This window comes from Schistocerca serialis, chromosome 1 (assembly GCF_023864345.2).
Source record: "Schistocerca serialis cubense isolate TAMUIC-IGC-003099 chromosome 1, iqSchSeri2.2, whole genome shotgun sequence".
NCBI classification, from domain to species: domain Eukaryota; kingdom Metazoa; phylum Arthropoda; class Insecta; order Orthoptera; family Acrididae; genus Schistocerca; species Schistocerca serialis.
The window spans coordinates 1,157,275,716-1,157,296,166 of NC_064638.1; the positions used below are offsets into that span (position 1 = coordinate 1,157,275,716).

A 20,451-nucleotide genomic window follows, 5' to 3' on the forward strand; every position below is an offset into this window, starting at 1 on the left:
GGCAGGATTCGAACCTGCGACCGTAGCGGTCTTGCGGTTCCAGACTGCAGCGCCTTTAACCGCACGGCCACTTCGGCCGGCGACTGGGAGGCATGCTTCGTTAATTTTAAAAGATCTGATTCAATTGTACTAGTGATTATTCAAACCATGACCACTTTTGTGGTGTGAAAATCCTATCTTCAGATGTATAAAACTGTAATATACAAAGGAAATGAGGGAAGAAATACAATGCAACATGTCTGTAAAAACCGGAAGAGCAGACCACTGAATCAAGTCGACTTACGTATTAAATGCCGACATCCGTATCATGAGATGGTGTGAGTCAGTGCAAAGGTTTCGTATCACTGCATCTTGGCGGAACTAGCAAAAAGGAAAGGGCCTAATCATCAAAGGGACCTCAAAGTGTAACATGTGCGTGGGTAGGACCAAGGAAGCAGAAACCGAGAATAAACACTGTATCAATCATATAGAAGATTTGGACTGACTGCTCCGAGCGCTAACAATACTTCACTTAAAAGTATAACAGAGTATGAACGAGCTGTGGTATGCTGTTTCGCTAAATAATTTTCAAATGTTTACCAACGTGTGACATTTCAGGCAATGAGGCAGTGGTACATAGGCACACTGAATGAACAAGAGATAAGAAACAGTAAAAACAGTGACGATAATTAATGGCAACATAGACCTCGCTAAGTAAATAGTCATATGTACAATGCATTACGGGCTCAAGTTCCTTTGCCCCGTTGGCTAAAACATGTTTGATTGTTATTTAGCCTAACGACATACTGATGTCTCTTACTACCCTTGTAAACAATCACTCCATCTACCCAGCTAGGTTTCTGGTTGTCTGCCCCTTCACTCTGCGATAGTAGATACTGGTTTAGCCGATAAAAGCACTGTTGATGAAAAATCAGCTAAATACCTACCACACTAAGACCACATAACTGCAGTCCATGGGCAGCATCTGACAGTTAACTGAACTATCGGGGCCGCGCGGGATTAGCCGAGCGGTCTAAGGGCGCTGCAGTCTTGGACTGTGCGGCTGGTCCCGGCGGAGGTTCGAGTTCTCCCTCGGGCATGGGTGTGTGTGTTTGTCCTCAAGATAATTTAGGTTAAGTAGTTTGTAAGCTTAGGGACTGATGGCCTTAGCAGTTAAGTCCCATAAGATTTCACACACATTTGAACATTTTTTTGAGCTATCGGGCGTTCGGGATTCTTGCATGACTCGTTTCAACAAGTGTCTAAAATTTCCTGTAAGCTGGTTTATTGCTTTTAAAGCACATAAAATGGTTATCAAGTCCTTATATAATGTCCGACACTACTTATGCAATGTTACTGTCTCTATTACGAGTTCATATCCAAAAGCAGCCAGAAGATATTTATTCCGACCCGATATTTTAAACGTCCTAAACAGTCACTGACCCACGACTACTTGCGAGTTAACACAGCCAGTCGTTCAGCAATCTTCTTGGACAGATGTGCTCGTCATAATGTCTCGTAATTTGTACGAAACGCCCCACTCGGAGTTCATGTACGACTTGAAATGTTCACACGAAATCTCCTAAAATAAATTACTCACAAAGCTCAAACTTTCTCAAAATACTCAACACTGTAGTCGCTTTTCATCAACCACAGAAGAACCGATCAAGTGTGCGGATTTCTTCATTTTGGTACAAATTTGATCATCGCGAGTTAACATCTGTGTTTGCCAGAAGACGGCACCCTAGCAACTACCTCGACTCATAGAACTGAGGCACATTACCCTACCAAAGGCGCGGAAAATGCTGAATTCATATTGGCTAGTATGTTAAACAGTCAATCAGATCATCTCGAGTACTTCTGTACTCGCCGTATTTCTGTCAGCCGCTCAGATTACCACCAGTAATTTAGACTAGAAATCACGTAATTCCGAAACTAAATAGAATTTAATGAATACAAAATACGATTCCTTTCCACAAAATAAATTACTAATAAATTTAATACCCAAAGCCCCTTCTGGCTGCCCTTTCCAAAATCAAGCCCACTCGGACGCATCTTACAAAATTCCCTATCACACAACAATTTTTCTCAAGCTTAAATGATCGTAGTTTTAATAAAATATCACATTCTCACTCTACGTATGTCCTCCATTCAGTTACTCAGTCGCTCCAAAACACACAACAAAAACACAATGAAATAATAATTTTCTGGTGCCAAAAATCGGTGGCAATGAAACTAAAGGAAATTCCAGAAAATTAGATTATGTGAACCTATCATCTTGGTTGTAGCTTCAATTGACGCTATCGATGAATACATTACAGTACCTAACTCGGTTTCACAATGCCAGCATGGTTATTAGGTGTTTTAGGTAAAAACTTATATCTCCGAAAGTAGTGAAGTTATTGATTTGAAATTGTAACAGTATTGTTCTGTTACCCATAGAATTTGGTATACAAAGTATGAAAAGGACCGATTAATATTTAACACTACTTTTTCAGAATCACAGACAGTATGTGTAACGTACTGCACGCAGCGTTAAGCAAGCACAACGGATGGCTTGGCCCAGTAGCCAGCGTCAGCTGTGCCTGCGTCAGAACCAAACATATCCTCTCCTCCGGACTCCACGGCAAGCTACGCTACGCTGTCAATCCAAGATGACACGACAGCTCTTAATAATTTGCTACGTCACATTACCACAGCTCGTTCATATTCAATTATACACACATCAAAAAAAGTTATGCATCACCTCGGTTCCGAGAGTTCCGAAACCTGTACAGAAAATTGGAATAGGTATCAACATAAACATCATTCCCGCCCTTTTCATTGCTCATGAAAACCACACATCGCATGTTGTACCACCATACAGTGAGAACTTCAGAGGTGGTGGTCCAGATTGCTGTACACACCAGTACGTCAGATACCCAGTAGCACGTCCTCTTGCATTGATGTATGCCTGTATTCGTCGTGGCATACTATCCACAAGTTCATCAAGACACTGTTGGTCCAGATTGTCCCACTCCTCAACGGCGATTCGGCGTGGATCCCTCAGAGTAGTTGGTGGGTCGCGTCGTCCATAAACAGCCCTTTTCAAATTTCCCAGGCATGTTCGATAGGGTTCATGTCTGGAGAACATGCTGGCCACTCTAGTCGAGCGCTGTCGTTATCCTGAAGGAAGTCGTTCACAAGATGTGCACGATTGGGGGGGGGGGGGGGGGGGGGGGGGAGGGGGGTGTTCCGAATTTTCGTATATGAAGACGAATGCCTCGCCAATATGCTGTCGGTATGGTTGCACCATCGGTCGGAGGATGGCAATCACGTGTGGTACACCCGTTACGGTACCTTCCATGACCAACAGCGGCGTACATCGGGCCTACATAATGCCACCGCAAAACAGCAGGGAGCCTTCACCTTGCTGCACTCGCTGGGCAGTGTATCTAGGGCGTTCAGCCTGACCTGGTTGCCTCCAAACACGTCTCCGACTATTGTCTGGTTGGAGGCATATCCGACACTCATCAGTGAAGAGAACGTGATGTCAACCCTTAGCGGTCCGTTCGGCACGTTGTTGGGCCCATCTGTATCGCACTGCATGGTGCTGTGGCTCCAAAAACGGGCTTCGATATGGACGTCCTGTGGCTGCACGAAAAGCGTTATTCAACATGGTAGCGTTGCTACCAGGGTCCCTCCGAGCCATAATCCGTAGGTAGTGGTCATCCACTGCAGTAGCAGCCCTTGGGCGGCCTGAGCGAGGCATGTCATCGACAGTTCCTGTGTTTCTGTATCTCCTCCGTGTCCGAACAACATCGCTTTGGTTCACTCCGAGACTCTGGACACTTCCCTTGTTGAGAACCCTTCCTGGCACAAAGTAACAATGCGGACGCGATCGAACTGCGGTATTGACCGTCTAGGCACGGTTGAACTACAGACGACACTAGCTGTGTCCTTCCTTCCTGGTGGGATGACTGGAACTGATTGCTGTCGGACCCCCTCCGTCTAATAGGCGCTACTCATGCATGGATGTTTACATCTTTGGGCGGGGTTAGTGACATTTCTGAACAGTCAAAGGGACTGTGTCTGTGATACAATATCCACAACCAAGGAGATTTGGGAACTGGGCTGATGTAAAACTTTTTCTGATGTGTGTTCTTTTACATGAAGTACTGGAAGCATTCGGAGCAGTTAGTCCTAGTCTTCTACGTCATCGCTAGTAACGTCAGGTCACTTGCTTGAACCTCGCCTCCAGACCTCTGGCGTGGCGCTCCTCTCACAAGGGAAACTCCCCATCGCACCCCCCCCCCCCCCCCAAGCCACTAGATTTAGAGGCAAGATGTCCCAGTGGATAGCCCATCAAAAATTGGACAAAGATAAAGCATAAAAACAGGAAGAAAGTGCACTGAACTGTCACAAAAGAAGCAAAATCGAAACAGCGAACGGTCTAAGCTCAAGACGTGCAACCTCGAGCGAACTGTGAGAGCAATGGCCTCATGGTTATATTTGCAGAGTGCTGGACTGCGAAGGGGGTAATCTGTGTTCAAATCTCCCCATGTCTCATTTTTCAAACAGTGGAAAATCCAGGATGGAATGTAACAATATTATGAAAAGGAAAGTTGCTACTCACCATATACAGGAGATCCTGAGTAACAGATAGGCACAATAAAAATACTGTCACAAATAAAGCTTTCCGCCATTAAGGCCTTCGTCAATAGCAGATCACACACACACACACACACACACACACACACACACACACACTCACGCAAATTCAACTCATGCACACGACAGGCAACTGAAGCCACTCTGCGAGCAGCAGCAGCAGTGCATGATGGGAGTGGCGACTGGGTGGGGGTAAGGAGGAGGCTGGGGTAGGGAGGGGAAGGACATTGAAGTCCTGCTGGTTAGATGGAGGGCAGGGGAGACGTGGGGAGGGGGGTGGGAAGTAGAAAAAAATGAGAGAAGTAAAAAGACTGGTTGTTATTGTGGAATGACGGCTGTGGAGTGCTGGAATGAGAACAGGGAAGGGGCTAGATGGGTGAGGACAGTGACTAACGAAGGTTGAGGCCAGGAGGGTTATGGAAATGTAGGATGTATTGCAGGGAAAGTTCCCATCTGCGCAATTCGGAAAAGCTGGTGTTGGTGGGAAGGATCCATATGAGACACGCTGTGAAGCAGTCATTGAAATAAAGGATGTCATGTTTGGCAGTGTGCTCAGCAACAGGGTGGTCCACTTGTTTTCTGGCCACAGTCTGTCGGTGGCCATTCATGCGGACAGACAGCTTGTTGGTTGTCATGTCCACACAGAATGCAGCACAGTGGTTCCAGCTTAGCTTGTAGATCACATGACTAGTTTCACATGTAGCTCTGCCTTTGATGGGATAGGTGAGGTTAGTGACAAGATTGGAGTAGATTGTGGTTGGAGGATGTATGGGACAGGTCTTGCATCTAAGTCTATTTCAGGGGTGCGCAGCATGAGGTAAGAGGTTGTGAGCAGCGGCTGTATAGGGATGGACAAGTATATTGTGTAGGTTCGGTGTACAGCGGAATATCACTGTGTTGGGGTGGGAAGGGTAATGGGCCGGACATTTCTCATTTCAGGGCACGACGAGAGCGATTCCATCAGAACAATGCGACACCCTACACGTCCAGAATTGCTACAGAATGGCTCCAGGAACATTGTTCTGAGTTTAAAGACTTCTGCTGGCCACTAAACTCCCCAAACATGAACATTATTGAACGTATCTGGGATGCCTTGCAACGTTCTGTTCAGAAGAGATCTCCATGCCCTACTCTTACGGATTTATGGATATCCCTGGAGGATTCATGGTGTCAGTTTCTTCGATCACTGCTTCAGCCATTAGTCGACTCCATGCCACATAGTGTTGCAGCACTTCTGCGCGCTCGTGGGGGCTCTGTTAGGGGGATGTACAAGTTTCTTTAGCTCTTCAGTGTATATCCTTAGCACATGACTCGTATTCTATAACCAGTGTATAATATGACAATTGCCAAGACTATAAAAGAAAAACAAACACGTCAATGATCGAACGTAAAGTTCAAAATTTTTTGAAAAGAAAGAATCTGGGTTACGGGCGAGATTTGAACCTCTTCTCAGTCCAACACGGTGACAATGTAAGCGCGCCGCTGTGATTGCTACAACTCGCTCGATGTTGCACATCTTCAGCTTGAACCACTCATTGTTTCTATTTTTCGTCTTTTTTTCTATGTTCAGTAGACCTTCTTCCTGTTTTCATGCCTGATCTGTATTCAGTTTACAAAGGGGTAACCAACCACTGGGCCATTTTACCGCTAAAACTGAGGGAGGTGCGATGGAGAGTTTCCCTTGTCAGTCGTGGTAGGCGTTCTCACGATGCAGCTGCCCGGCGACAGACAGTGTGAGTACTGGAGATGTTATCAGTTTCTGTTTCCTTTGTCTCACCCACCGTGAGGTTACATTTCTAGGTCTGATTGATGATTAGGCCCTTTCCTTTTCTTATACAAGATGCAGCGATATGGAACCTTTGCACTGAGTGACCCCATCGCGTGTTTCGATGTCCAAATATGCCAGGTGGTTGCAATTAAACTTTCCCTATTTAACACATAATAACACGGAAACTAATTACTGTATTAGTACCAACTTGGTAGCATTAATGTCCACAGCATGGGGTCCATGATTTCCATGCATCACAACGCTACCGTCCAATTCAAACTATGGTCACCAGGTGCCGTGATCAGCCATCGTGATAGTCTCACACACCTGACCAGTCGCAGTTCACTTGTTGACGTGTCAACTTGAGCTTGGACAAAAGGAACAGGGCTTTATTGGTGAAGCTCTGTTATCAAAACAACAGTAATGTTTTGCAGCTGCATATCGAGACTATCGCCGGCTGAAAGGATTGCGGAAGGGCCTTCTTTCTCTACCTGCTGTGCGGAACGTGATGATGCAGTTCGAATCAACTGGAGAACTGGCCGTCGCTCCGGGAAGAGGCCGACGACCGGTTGTGCCAGAAGTGGTTGACGAAATGACTATTGTTGTGGCAGACAACGCCAATTCGCTATCGTCAGGTAGTGCGCGAGCTGTGTCACGACAGTTGAACATCCCATGGTCCACCGTACGGAAGGTACTTCAAACCATTCTCAAATGGTATCTGTACAAGATCCATATCGAACAGCAGCTTGCACCGCAGGATGCACAATGTGTTGACTTCGCTCTCCACTTCCTCGCAAGGACTGAAGTTGACGAGGGCCGGCCCCGGACCATCCTATGGACAAAGGAAGCTCAATTTTCTCTGACAGGTGAGGTGAACACACAGAATTGCGAAGTGAGGGGGTCTGCATCTGCAGTCACTGTGCGTGAAGTTCCTCTGTATGGAGAACGTGTCACTGCACGGTGTGGCTTCGCGGTTATGTTCATCATTGGCCCATTTGTTTTTGAACAGGTTGGCGCTCAAGGATCAAAGACGTGCATTGTGACTGGGCAGCGTTGTTGCGATGTGCTTCGCCAGCATGTCGTACCCGCCCTAATGGACAGAGACGGATTGAAATCTACAGTTTTCATGTAAGATGGAGCCCCACCGCACATCGCTCATGAAGTTTACCTGCTTCACCGAAACACACTTGAAAGCGATCGAATTATCAACAGATCGTTTCCAAATGCTTGGCTGGCCCGATAACCTGATTTCTGGTTGTGGGTCTACCTGAAGGACAGGGTTTACTAGGGAAACATTCACACATGTGATGATCTGAAGCGCAGCATATCAAGAGAGGAAGCCAGCGTAACTACGGACATGCTTCGTTCTGCTGTGCAGAATGCAATCCTGCGCTTTCAGACTCTTCTGAACACTGATGGGCGTCAGACTGAGCCCCTTTTGTAGCAGTACAGGCACCGGTATGCAATGATATCATTTACCGTAGTAGTACGTTAAAAGTGTTTCAGTTCGACTGATTTTGCATTATTTTTCTTCCCCGTGTCCTTGACGTTAATGCTACCAAGTTTGATAATCGTATGGTAATTACTTTCCGTATTGTAAGGTGTTAAAGAGAGAAAGTTTAATTGTAACCACGCGATAATAAATGAGTCTCCTTGTTTCAGTGGTCTGCTCCTCTGGTTTTTACAGTTATTTTGCATTATATTTCTTCCCTCCTCTCCTTTGAATGTTGCAGTCTTATACAGCTCAAGATGAGACTTTAACATTCCATAACCAGTCTTGATTTGAGTAATCATTAGTACAAGTGAAGCGGATCTCTTTAAAATAATTAAGGCAGTCTATGGATGACAATGCGTGACTGCATCGGTAAGAGCAGGTGAAGAATCTCTTGGAACGAGAGGACGTTCAGCGACTTGACAGGCCTACCCTTTCCCCCAACTTAAATACCATCGATACCATCGAACACGTGTGTTATGAAGTGGGTAGACGTATTACAGCAGGTCACGTGCTCCAACGGCCATCAGGCAGCTGCCAACTCCGCTGGTGAAGGAACGAACGGCCCTGCCACAGTAACTACTTATCAACCTTGTGCCCAGAATGGCAGCACATTGCAGACGATACGTCGCCGTCCGTGGAGATCACACTGCGGCGGGGCGGGTTATAAGTTATCAGCACGAACAGTTCAGTCCACCTACAGTGAAGAGCCAATACTGAGTGGCGCCCCCGCGAACACGCGGAAGTGCCGCAACGCGACGTGGCGTGGACTCGACTAATGTCTGAAGTATTGCTGTAGGGAATTGACACCATGAATCCTGCAGGGCTGTCCATAAATCCGTATGAGTACGAGTGGATGGAGATCTCCTCTGAAGAGCACGTCGCAGGCATTCCAGATATGCTCAACAATGTTCATGTCTGGGGAATCTGGTGGCCCGCGGAAGTGTTTAAACTCAGAAGAGTGTTCCTGGAGCCACTCTGTAGCGATTCTGGGCGTGTGGGGTGTCGCATTGTCCTGCTGGAATTGCCCAAGTCCGTCGGAATGCACAATGGACATGTTTGGATGCACGTGATCAGACAGGATGGTAACGTACGTGTCACCTGTCAGGGTCGTATCTAGAGGTGTCAGAGGTCCCATAACACTCGAACTGCAAACACCACATACCATTACGGAGCCTCTATCAGCTTAAACAGGCCCCGCTGACATGCTGGGTCCATGGATTCATGAGGTTGTCTCCATACCTGTATGCGTCCATCCGCTCGATACAATTTGGAACGAGACTCGTCCGACCAGTCAACATGTTTCCAGTCATCAACAGTCCAATGTCGGTATTGACGGGTCCAGGCTAGGCGTTAAGATTTGTATCGTGCAGTCATCAAGGGTACCCGAGGGGGCCTTCGGCTCCGAAAGCCCATATCGATGATGATTCGTTGAATGGTTCGCACACTGACACTTGTTGATGGCCCATCATTGAAATCTGCAGCAATTTGCGGAAGGGTTGCACTTCTGTCACGTTGAGCGATTCTCTTTAGTCGTCGTTGGTCCCCTTCTTGCAGGATCTCTTTCCGGCCGCAGCGATGTCGGTGATTTGATGTTTTACCGGATTCCTGATATTCACGGTACACTCACGGAATGGTCGCACGAGAAAATCCCCACTTCATCGCTACCTCGGAGACGCTGTGTCCCATCGATCCTGCGCCGACTGTAATACTACGCTCAAATTCACTTTAATTTTTATAACCGGCCGTTGTAGTAGCAGTAACCGATATAACAACTGCGCCAGACACTTCACTTATATAGACGTTGCCGACCGCAGCACCGTATCCTGCCTGTTTACATACCTCTGTATTTGAATACGCATGCCTATACGTTTCTTTGGCGCTTCAGTGTAACTTTCTGTGTAGTCACCGAACCGCAGCTGTTTGCGAGTTACTACATCAAGTCGTTCGGTGGGCTTATTAAAAAGAAGTACTACTCGCCATAACGTTTCATGATATTTACGAAACACGCCACACGGAGTTTAAGTATGTACAAAAATCCCACTTGCAAACACCTTCCAGACCTTCACCATAACGTTCAAAACTAAAGCCGCTTCACAAATTCGTTAAAAGAACCGATAGGATGTAAGATTTCTTTCACCTTGAAACAAAAACTCGCGTGCAGCGGTACCACATTGGTTTGTAGAAAAATAAACTACAAAACGATTCCCAGAGATACATTCAGAAACGCAGCACGATGCACTACCACAAATCGCGGGAAAAGCTTAATTCCTATTGGCGCGTAATTTGGGCAGCCAATCGGACACTCATATACTCTCGGTAATTCCTAAGCCCTCCAGTGGCATTACAGAGAGCAATTTATAAAAGGAATTCTGTATTTGCGAAACCAAATTTAATTTAAATAAATTAAAGCATAACTTAGCCACAGAAATGAATTACTATTTGATTTAAACTCGAATTTCTCTTCTGGCTGCTTTTATACAAAAACGTGCACACTAGGACATACGTCTCATGATCGTACAAGAATTTCTTCCGCTAACATTTTACATAGTTTTAATAACATAAAACATGCACACATCACTTATGGCTTCCATACATTCTCTTACTTTCTCCACAACTCTCACACAGCGAAACATAATTATATCAGCAGCTATTGTATTGACACGAAAGAAAAGTCTACAAAAATAATTACTATGAACTGACCGTTTTTGTGGCCTCGAACAATATTATAAGTGAATCATTTAGAAGCCTTAGCTTTGTTCTGTGGTACCAGACAATTTATTGTGGTTTTTAACTAAAATTTTGAATCTCCAAAAGTACTGAAGGTAATGATCTGGGATCTTTTCAGTACTGTTGTAGTATCAATAAAAGCCAAGAATATACAAAATAACTTGTAAGACTTGCTCAAGCTACTATATAGGAAAAACTGGCAGGAATTTTCAAATTAGATACCTGGAACACATCAACTGTTACAAACACAACTAATTTACTAAATCAACACACAAAAAACACTGGTAACCCATTCGAAAACATAGATGGTCTTAAGATACTCCACGACTTCCAAAAATCTTATACAATGGATTTAATGAACGAACCTGAAATTCTCGTGCACTACAAAAAGCAAAGAGAAAAATTCTCAGTGACAAGCTAGACAGTGAATCAGTTAATTTCTTCAAATGTTTCCGCTGGTTTTCATACATATATACATTTTCTCATTAGAAAGAAAAATATAATAGATAATTTAGCAGTCAATAGGGATAAAAAGTACATTTTATTATATGCAACCTTATATACACACGTAATATCACTGTAACAACTCGGACTGCGTAGGAACTCATTGTTAAGCCACAGTGTCATAGTATATTACCTGCATGTACTGTAAACGAGCAGTGTAACTGATGATTTGCAAGTCTGTGATATTTTGTACAATGGAGAAGGCACAATACCTGTAAGTTAACAAACAAAAGTATCATTTTTAACATTAGCATTTAAAAACCCTCAAAAATTCTTTTTGGTCGATTTTTCGATTGCAGTCTAACCTCGAAAAGACGCAAGAGAGACAGAAAATCACACATACAAACTTCACCAAACGTATTCATTTAACAAATGCATTTCAAAATGGAAGTGAATTCTCGAAACGCTTCCTGGTAAGCAGCAAAAATTAAGTAACTAGTGAAGTTCTCATTATTTATTTTTAAAAAAAGACTGCTCTCTCCGGGAATGTGATGAGACGCTCTTAGATCGTGTACTTCAATGCAGGATGGGATGACTCGTAATAATTTGCTACAACACATTCCATTAAGACCCATGAGCCCCCTTTTGTAATGTCCAGGGGACCATTATGAATCGCAGCGACTTCATTGTAATTATTGTCTTTGAACAGAGGAGTCATTTGTGTACGTCTCACTTCGTATTTCTTGCAGTTACCTTCTGCACTATACTGTGGCAATTCTTTCTATGTATGGCACAAGTTTTTTCGAGGTATGATACTTCACAGTGACAATGAGGCGGCAGTTACTTTCGAATTTAAGTTTTGCATGCCACTGTAGATTGGAGTGGCAAGGCATGAGGTATTCGTAGCTGTAATCGCTTTTAAAGCATTGTTAAAAGTATCAGTATTGTTGTTGTAATTATTATTATTGCCATTGTTATTATTATAGCTATTGTTTACAGCTATCCAGTTAACAGGATTGTTATTCTATTTATTATCATTATTATTGTCATAGTTATTATTATTATTATTATGTTATTGTTTATTATTATTCGTTACTGCGTCGCATCACTCCCCCATCTTACATTGAATAATGTCGTATGCCGTCTATTAAAGTGTAAGGCCCAACCTCGTAAAGATTAGGCCTACTGAGCGATACCAGATACTCGGAAAATAACCGTTATTGTGTCTACATAAATAAGGATAATATTAAAAGTTCCCGTTGTAGGGAAGCAGCCTACTCACGCCGTATAAAATTCACATCAGTCTTTCCACTGTGTGCCAGCCTAGTCCGCTGTAACTAGCTCTGACGTCATAAATGTTGCGCAATACTTTAAAAATCAAGTAAATAACCTGAAACGTTTCTAGCATGTCCGGAGTAATACTAAATCAATATATGTTGAATATCAGTTCAATAACTTTAACCATTTTCGAAATTTGGACGTTTTTCTGTAAAAATCATTGGCGCAACAGAAAAGAGGTAGAAACTTAAAAATTTATATTTAGATTCCTTTTCATAATAATTTAGTAGAAACAGTATTCTGGATCTCACAAATTAAAATTTTGGTAGAAATTCATGATTTTCTGGTTTTTGTCTTAGAAATTAAGGAAGCAAGATAGATTAAGTAGGCGAATAAATAAAGCTAGGATGTTTAAATTTAAGTAGAAGGGAGATCCGCTATAATCATAAAGATGTGAGAAGTTTCAACCGAACAACTATAAAACCATAGCTATAGCGTATCTCCAAAGAGCAAGCTCAGAGCTCGTCTACTGCATGTAGTGTAATTAAATTAATTATCTCGCCCAAAATATTTGACTTAGCCACGTCAGACTTTTATTATGATTACTTACCTGTGTGCTGATTGCACATTTAAATTGAGAGCTTCATCGGCCATCAGCAAAGGAAGCAATGATTTATTCGATAACTTAAAGTGGAGCATTACTAGCCCAGCGGCTAGTCGGGAGAGCAGATTTGATCAGGCGTTCCCTTAGCCGTCCGCACCGCGGCTTTATATACAAGACCGCTGCATGAGAAAGAAAGGCCCCAGTTCTCTCCAGATGCTGATTAGCGCACCACCTGTGCCGGGAGTCGCGTCGCGTCGGTATCATTACTATAAACAGCCTCGGATGCCGTAATAAGTTACTCGGGATACGCGTAACCATGAAATCGTTTTCAAGTGAAGTGTTAATTCTGGGATGACTTTAATGATCTATCTTCAGTTTGCATATGTTGTATTTTCACGTACCGCCGCGGGACACACATTCTACCATTATTTAGCGTGGTGTTTGATGAACATTATCATCAAATTATGGCGACCATTCACTTAAACATTTAATTTGAACAGTTATAGTGGCATCAGTGCATTAGACTCTGAACTGCTCTGGTAGTTGGATTGTCTGGATTCTTTTTTGGTCTGTGACTTTCAGAATATAGTGAACATTTTAGAGAGAATCGTTTTTGATTATGAATCCCAGACAATCTCCCAATCCTCAGAACTATAAGCTGTAGCTATAAATGTATTTCTCAGATGAAGTGGGCACTAGGAATTCTAATTACAGCCTTCACGTTTTGGTAATCACTTTCTGGTTGCCAATATTGTAGTTAGAGAGCCAGTGATGAGAATGGCATCAAACAGCATAAATACAAAACATTTTATTCACAATTATATAACCCGCCACCCCACACCATGCTCACAGTTTTATTTCTATTTGATGTAAATTCTACAATCTTCCTTGTCTAAAACTTCAATTAAGTAGTTGTAGAATAACACTTGTTGTTTCGCGGACGGGGAAATCATTTTTCAATGAACAACAAAGCCAGTTGATAAAGTCTGGTCTGCGACAGTGCATTTCGAAGATAAGTTTTGATTCTCTTCAACACCGAAAATGATCTTTCTGTTGAAGCTCTGGTTGCTGGAATGGTTACAATTAATTTCATTAGTCCTGATGCTTCAGGTACTGTTACACTGAGACCAGGGAGGTGAGGTATTGACTCTGTCTAAATACTAGCTTGTTCTAGAATTCCTATGAAGTATGTTATCACAGATAATTCCGTCCTTAGTAGAGGGATATCAAACTGTCTGCAGTAGGGGCAGCCACAGGGAAGTTGTCTGTTTATTGACCATACTTTTCACAATTCATAAGTGAAAGAAACTCCAGATTATCCAAGTCAGCCCACCTGCCAGTGAACAGACGCGAGGGAGCATCAACAATTTCACAAAACAAGGCACGGTACGGTACTTCTCTGTGAGTCACGTCATTCCATTGCTTCTTTTTTTTGGAAGCTCACTTTGCTTTCTTCCGTCTCAGTTTTAGACCACATTTCTTCAAATTTACCACGAAGTTCCTGTAACTCAGTCTTAAACCGGCCAACTTTCTTGAAACAGCATTCGAAGTCAGAGAATTTAGCTTTCAGTATTTTGAAAAGAGGTACTGACTACGGAAGTATACACAAAGAAACATAAATTAAGAAATTGAAACTAAATTGCTTAAGCGTGAGTTAAAAGCCTTTGGCACACGCCTGTGTTTCGCCATACCTCTGATTAAGATCATCTTTCATAGACTTGAAATGTTCTTCGAGCTGAGTGTTATAGTTCACCACTAGCTCGATTAATCTTGTGTTGTATAACGATCTGGTACTGGATAGAAGGAAAACGGTTCTTGATCAGTTCATCCAATGAGTTGCATTTTTAGGTGATTTGGATAAAAAAGAAACACAACCAGAAACTGTCTGCAAAAATATTTTGCTCTCCTGTATATGTTCAATAGACAGTTTCAGCACTAAATTCAATTTATAAGGATGGCAATGTACGAAGAGAAGTGAGGGATATTTGCCTCTTATAAGTTTTTTACCCCATTATGTTACCCAGCCATGATGGCACAGCCATGGCGGCACAGCCATCCTATGTCAGAGCTACAAGTCTTCTAAGCACTCCGTCTTCAGGCCACGAGTGGCCTACCGGGACCATCCGACCGCCGTGTCATCCTCCATGGAGGATGCTGATAGGTGGGGCGTGGGGTCAGCACACCGCCCTCCAGGTCGTTATGATGGTATTCTTGACCGAAGCCGCTACTATTCGGTCGAGTAGCTCCTCAATTGGCATCACGAGGCTGAGTGCACACCGAAAAATGGCAACAGTGCATGGCAGCCTGGATGGTCACCCATCCAAGTGCCGGCCACATATGACAGTGCTTAACTTCGGTGATCTCACGGGAACCGGTGCAGCCACTGTGGCAAGGCCGTTGCCACTACAAGTCTTCTACCACAATGAAATTCACTAATGCTGTCAGACAGATGCCTACTAAACTAGCAGCACTTAAGTTCTCAATGACATCAACAAATCCCAAAAATCTCTCACACATTTCACCAGCAGATAACTCATATCGCAGGTCCGCCTGTTTATATCGCCATCGTGTCACCGTGTCACCGACTGCTTACAATCTTCTTCTTGCCATGTATTGATTTCCTTGGAGATGAAATATCTTCAAAATTCCAGTTCACATGATAACACTGTCTCGCCATGCAGGCGGGCTAGGTAAAAACAACGTGCGCACTCAGTGTCCTGCGGTCTTCATAAATAGAACATCCAAAATAATCAGCAGCAACCAGATTGGGATATCCAAGAGTCTATTCACCCCCTTAATACATCAGGATGTGAGGCCGCCAATGAACACTGGGCACGTCAACCAACAGCTGCGATACATCCTCGTCTACTTCATGGAAATCAGCTGCCTGCACCATTTGCCTCAACATTTTAGTACATTCACACTTTAAGTTGAACGACAAAGAGACAGCAATGAAATCCGATCGAAAAGAAACACCCGGATAAAACATGGAAACGTATATGTGCGAACATCACCAACCCCATTCTTACGTCGGACATAGCTGCTATAGTATGACATCGTAAATGAAAAGATCATCGCAGGCGACAAGATGCATGAAATTAAACTACGCCCTACACCATATTGTAACCATTGTCACCTTATAGACACACTGGCTCACACCTTCGTTTGTAGAGAGAACATCGTGGTGTGGAACTGGACGAGGAAAGAGTTATCGATTATTAAGAGGACGACAGAGAATGCGATCGCTATGGACGATGTGTTGCACCCGGAGTGGCACATGTTCCCTGCCGCAAAGAACAATGCGCGTACTGCATTCTCACGCAACAACATGCAGACCTCAAAGCATTCATTTTTTATATTACGGAACAACATCATAATTTGAAAAAACATCCTAAGTATAAACAGTTGTTCCAAAACTTTCTTATTTGCACTTTGCCCCAAAACTAAGCGTCATTCTACGTTGTATTACTTCATGTTCAGAAAAGCAACTTACATACAGTTGAGGAGCGCAAGCGCGACAAAGCCACATGCACACACGCCAGTCAAGATAACTATAAATACTCAAAGAAGAAATGCTGTGAAATTTGTTGGAGAAACCTTTGCTTTGCTTTTACTTTCATTATTTTAAACTGGCGATTACATGTTGCTGCGAAGTAAATTTCATTTCCAAATGGTGAGAAGCTACCACCACAGAAGAAGCAACTTTCCTTCCTTTTCTTTACGTTTATTTGTTACGAATAGCACTCATGCACAACATTCATTTGGATATTAAAAGAAGAAACCCACGACATGAATGTAATATCCTCCTTATATTCTGATGCACCCTAGCTGCGAGAAAGGATCTTTCACAGTGTGACGGTGAGAGTTCAGAAAAGATAAACAGAGAAACCCAAACTCGGGAAATTAGTGTGAGGATACATACCTGACACGAAACGGAAAACCAAGAAACTACCCTTCGAGAAGAGCAACTTGAAGCAGTTTCTTAAAAAGCTCTTATTTTCTGATATCTCGCAGCAATGGCGGCTGTCGTTTCATTTTTTAACAATAGAAGTACACTTCCTTTGAAAATATGTCCTTCCGTATTCAGCCACGCGGGGTAGCCGGGCGGTCTTGGCGCCTTGCCACGGTTCGCGCGGCTCGTCCCGTCGGAGGATCGAGTCCTCCCTCGGGCATGGTGAAACATCCCATTAGAAAAATTAATAATGACAGTGCTGGTAAACCTCTTACGTTATTTGATTTTCCAACAGCTGAGCAAAACTGAACGTACTCAGACATTTCTCTCTTTACTTATTCTGATCAACAGTAAACTGACACACAATATTTTTTTTTAGCGCAACGCAATCTGTCTTTCAATAATCCCTACAAAATAATGGCCCTGACTAACGATAATGTATATCTTTCATGAATCACTTACCTGACAAAAATCTTCGTTACTCAAACTACTGCAATACAGCGTGCGCCAATACTGCCAGCTAAATAGAAGATTCTAACTACTGAAGACACTAACTACTGATAGGCATAGTTATCAAATGAAAGATTTTGATGGAGAACAAACAATGTATTAATCTTAATAGTGTTCAAAAGTCATTATACATATATCAGTTCATGACATCTGATCTTACAAATTTCGTTTTTCTGACGGACACACGTCCAGATCGTCCGCTCTCAAAACCCTGCCATCACTCTTCCCACATCCACCACTGCTGGCGGCTCACCTCCAACTGCACAACGCTACGCGCTGTTCACATCCAACTGCCCGACACTACAATAGCGAATATTCCAACAATGCCAACAGCCACAGATTGCACATAGCACAGTCAGTGATTTTCATACAGAGCGCTACGTGGCGTTACCAACATAAATACCTAAACAGCCTACTTACAATGGGTGTGTGTGTGTGTTGTTCTTAGCGTAAGTTAGTTTAAGTTAGATTAAGTAGTGTGTAAGTCCAGTGACCGATGACCTCAGCCGTTTGGTGCAATAGGAGCTTATCACCAGTTCCGAGTTTCCTTCCGTATTCAAGACTACTGTCAGAGAAAAAAGTCATTAGTAAAGTCACGGAATTGACAACATTGTTAAACAACACAGAACGCTAACAAGCTAGCGATGTTTCCAGAATGAGATTTTCACTCTGCAGCGGAGTGTGCGCTGATATGAAACTTCCTGGCAGATTAAAACTGTGTGCCCGACCGAGACTCGAACTCGGGACCTTCGCCTTTCGCGGGCAAGTGCTCTGCCATCTGAGCTACCGAAGCACGACTCACGGCCGCCCCTCACAGCTTTACTTCTGCGATGTTATTTACAATGCTGCGCTCTCGCAGGCGAAAACGATAATTCAGGCTATTTATCACTGCCTTTTACTAATCACATGAATTCATTATGATGTCTTATTACTTCACAATAATTGTACCTGCAGCTTCACTTGAACCTTCATATAATGGCTTTCAGATGTGTAGCTGCCCATAACACAAACTAGGCTCCGTGTCCCGTGCTCGTAATTGTACCTGCAGCTTCACTTGAACCTTCATATAATGGCTTTCAGATGTGTAGCTGCCCATAACACAAACTAGGCTCCGTGTCCCGTGCTCGACTCTGTAAAATGCAGACACTGGGGCAACCAAGCCAGCGATATGATAATGTATGCCAAAAATCATGAAATAAATGCAATATAAAATACACTACTGGCCATAAAAATTGCTACACCACGAAGATGAGTGCTACAGACGTGAAATTTAATCGACTGGAAGAAGATGCTGTGATATGCAAATGATTAGCTTTTCAGAGCATTCACGTACAACGTGCTGACATGAGGAAAGTTTCCAACCGATTTCTCATACACAAACAGCAGGTGACCGGCGTTGCCCGGTGAAACGTTGTTGTGATGCCTCGTGTAAGGAGGAGATATGCGTACCATCACGTTTCCGACTTTGATGAAGGACGGATTTTAGCCTTTCACGATTCCGGTTTATCGTATCGCGACAATGCTGCTCGCGTTGGTCGAGATCCAATGACTGTTAGCAGAATATGGAATCGGTGGGTTCAGAAGGGTAATACGGAACGCCGTGCTGGATCCGAACGGCCTCGTACCACTAGCAGTCGAGATGACAGGCATCTTATCCGCATGGCCGTAACGGATCGTGCAGCCACGTCTCGATCCCTGAGTCAACAGATGGGGACGTTTGCAAGACAACAACCATCTGCACGAACAGTTCGACGACGTTCGCAGCAGCATTGGCTATGAGCTCGGAGACCATGGCTGCGGTTATCCTTGACGCTGCATCACAGACAGGAGCTCCTGCGATTGTGTACTCAACGACGAACCTGGGTGCAGGAACGGCAAGACGTCATTTTTTCGGATGAATCCAGGTTCCGTTTACAGCATCATGACGGTCGCATCCGTGTTTGGCGACATAGCGGTGAACGCACTATGGAAGCGTGTATTCGTCATCGCCACACTGGCGTATCACCCGGCGTGATGGCATGGGGTGCCATTGGTTACAAGTCTCGGTCACCTCTTGTTCGCATTGGCGGCACTTCGAACAGTGGACGTTAAACTTCAGATGTGTTACCACCCGTGGCTCTACCGTCCATTCAATCCCAGCGAAATCCTACATTTCAGTAGCATAATGCACGACCACGTGTTGCAGGTCCTGTACGGGCCTTTCTGGATACAGAAAATGTTCGACTGCTGCCCTGGCCAGCACATTCTCCAGATCTCTCACCAACTGAAAACGTCTGGTCAATGGTGGCCGAGCAGCTGACTCGTCACAATACGCCAGTCACTATTCTTGATTAACTGTGGTATCGTGTTGAAGCTGCATGGGCAGCTGTACCTGTATACGCCCAATGCCCAGGCGTATCAAGGCCGTTATTACGGCCAGATGTTGTTGTTCTGGGTATTGGTTTCTCAGGATCTATGCACCCAAATTGCGTAAAAATGTAATCACATATCAGTTCTAGTATAATATATTTGTCCAATTTATCATCTGCATTTCTTCTTGGTGTAGCAATTTTAATGGCCAGTAATGTAAAAATATCAGCACTCGATAATGCCATTTTGATATCGATATATCAGAGATAAAAATATCGCCCGCGCTGTGTGTTGCAGTGCACGGGCGAGACGACGGCGTACATCGTGTCGTTCGGCGTGGCGGCGTGGCTGCTGCCGCTGGCCCTCATCTCGTACTGCTACTGCGCCATCTGCAGGGCCGCCCTCAGGGCCAAGGGCGACGCCGCGCAGGGCCACGACGGCCGCCACACGCACTCCGCCAAGCGCCGCACCGAGCTGCGCCTCGCAGCAGTCGTCAGTAACTCGCCTCAGCTTAGCTCAGCAGTTAGCTTACAACGGGACAGTTTGTACATTTTTTGTCGTACCTGAGGTTCACTGCTGTAATATTACTCCCCCGAAGCAAGTCTCAAAGATTCTGAAGAAAATCGATTTTGAGGTCTACTCAGAGTGTATAATTCACCAAAATATAAAATGGGCCGCGTGGTTCAGTGGCAGAA

The 20,451-nt window shown here is 44.0% G+C and overlaps 1 protein-coding gene across 1 annotated transcript in view; it reads left to right on the forward strand.

Moving 5' to 3' along the window:
- The window catches only part of LOC126456138 (opsin, ultraviolet-sensitive-like), a 163,264-nt gene that overhangs the window by 128,391 nt on the left and 14,422 nt on the right, over positions 1-20,451 (forward strand). Inside the window, exon 5 of the mRNA XM_050091895.1 lies at positions 20,054-20,248. Coding sequence (XP_049947852.1) covers positions 20,054-20,248 — 195 coding nt within the window. The remainder of the gene's footprint in view (positions 1-20,053; positions 20,249-20,451) is intronic.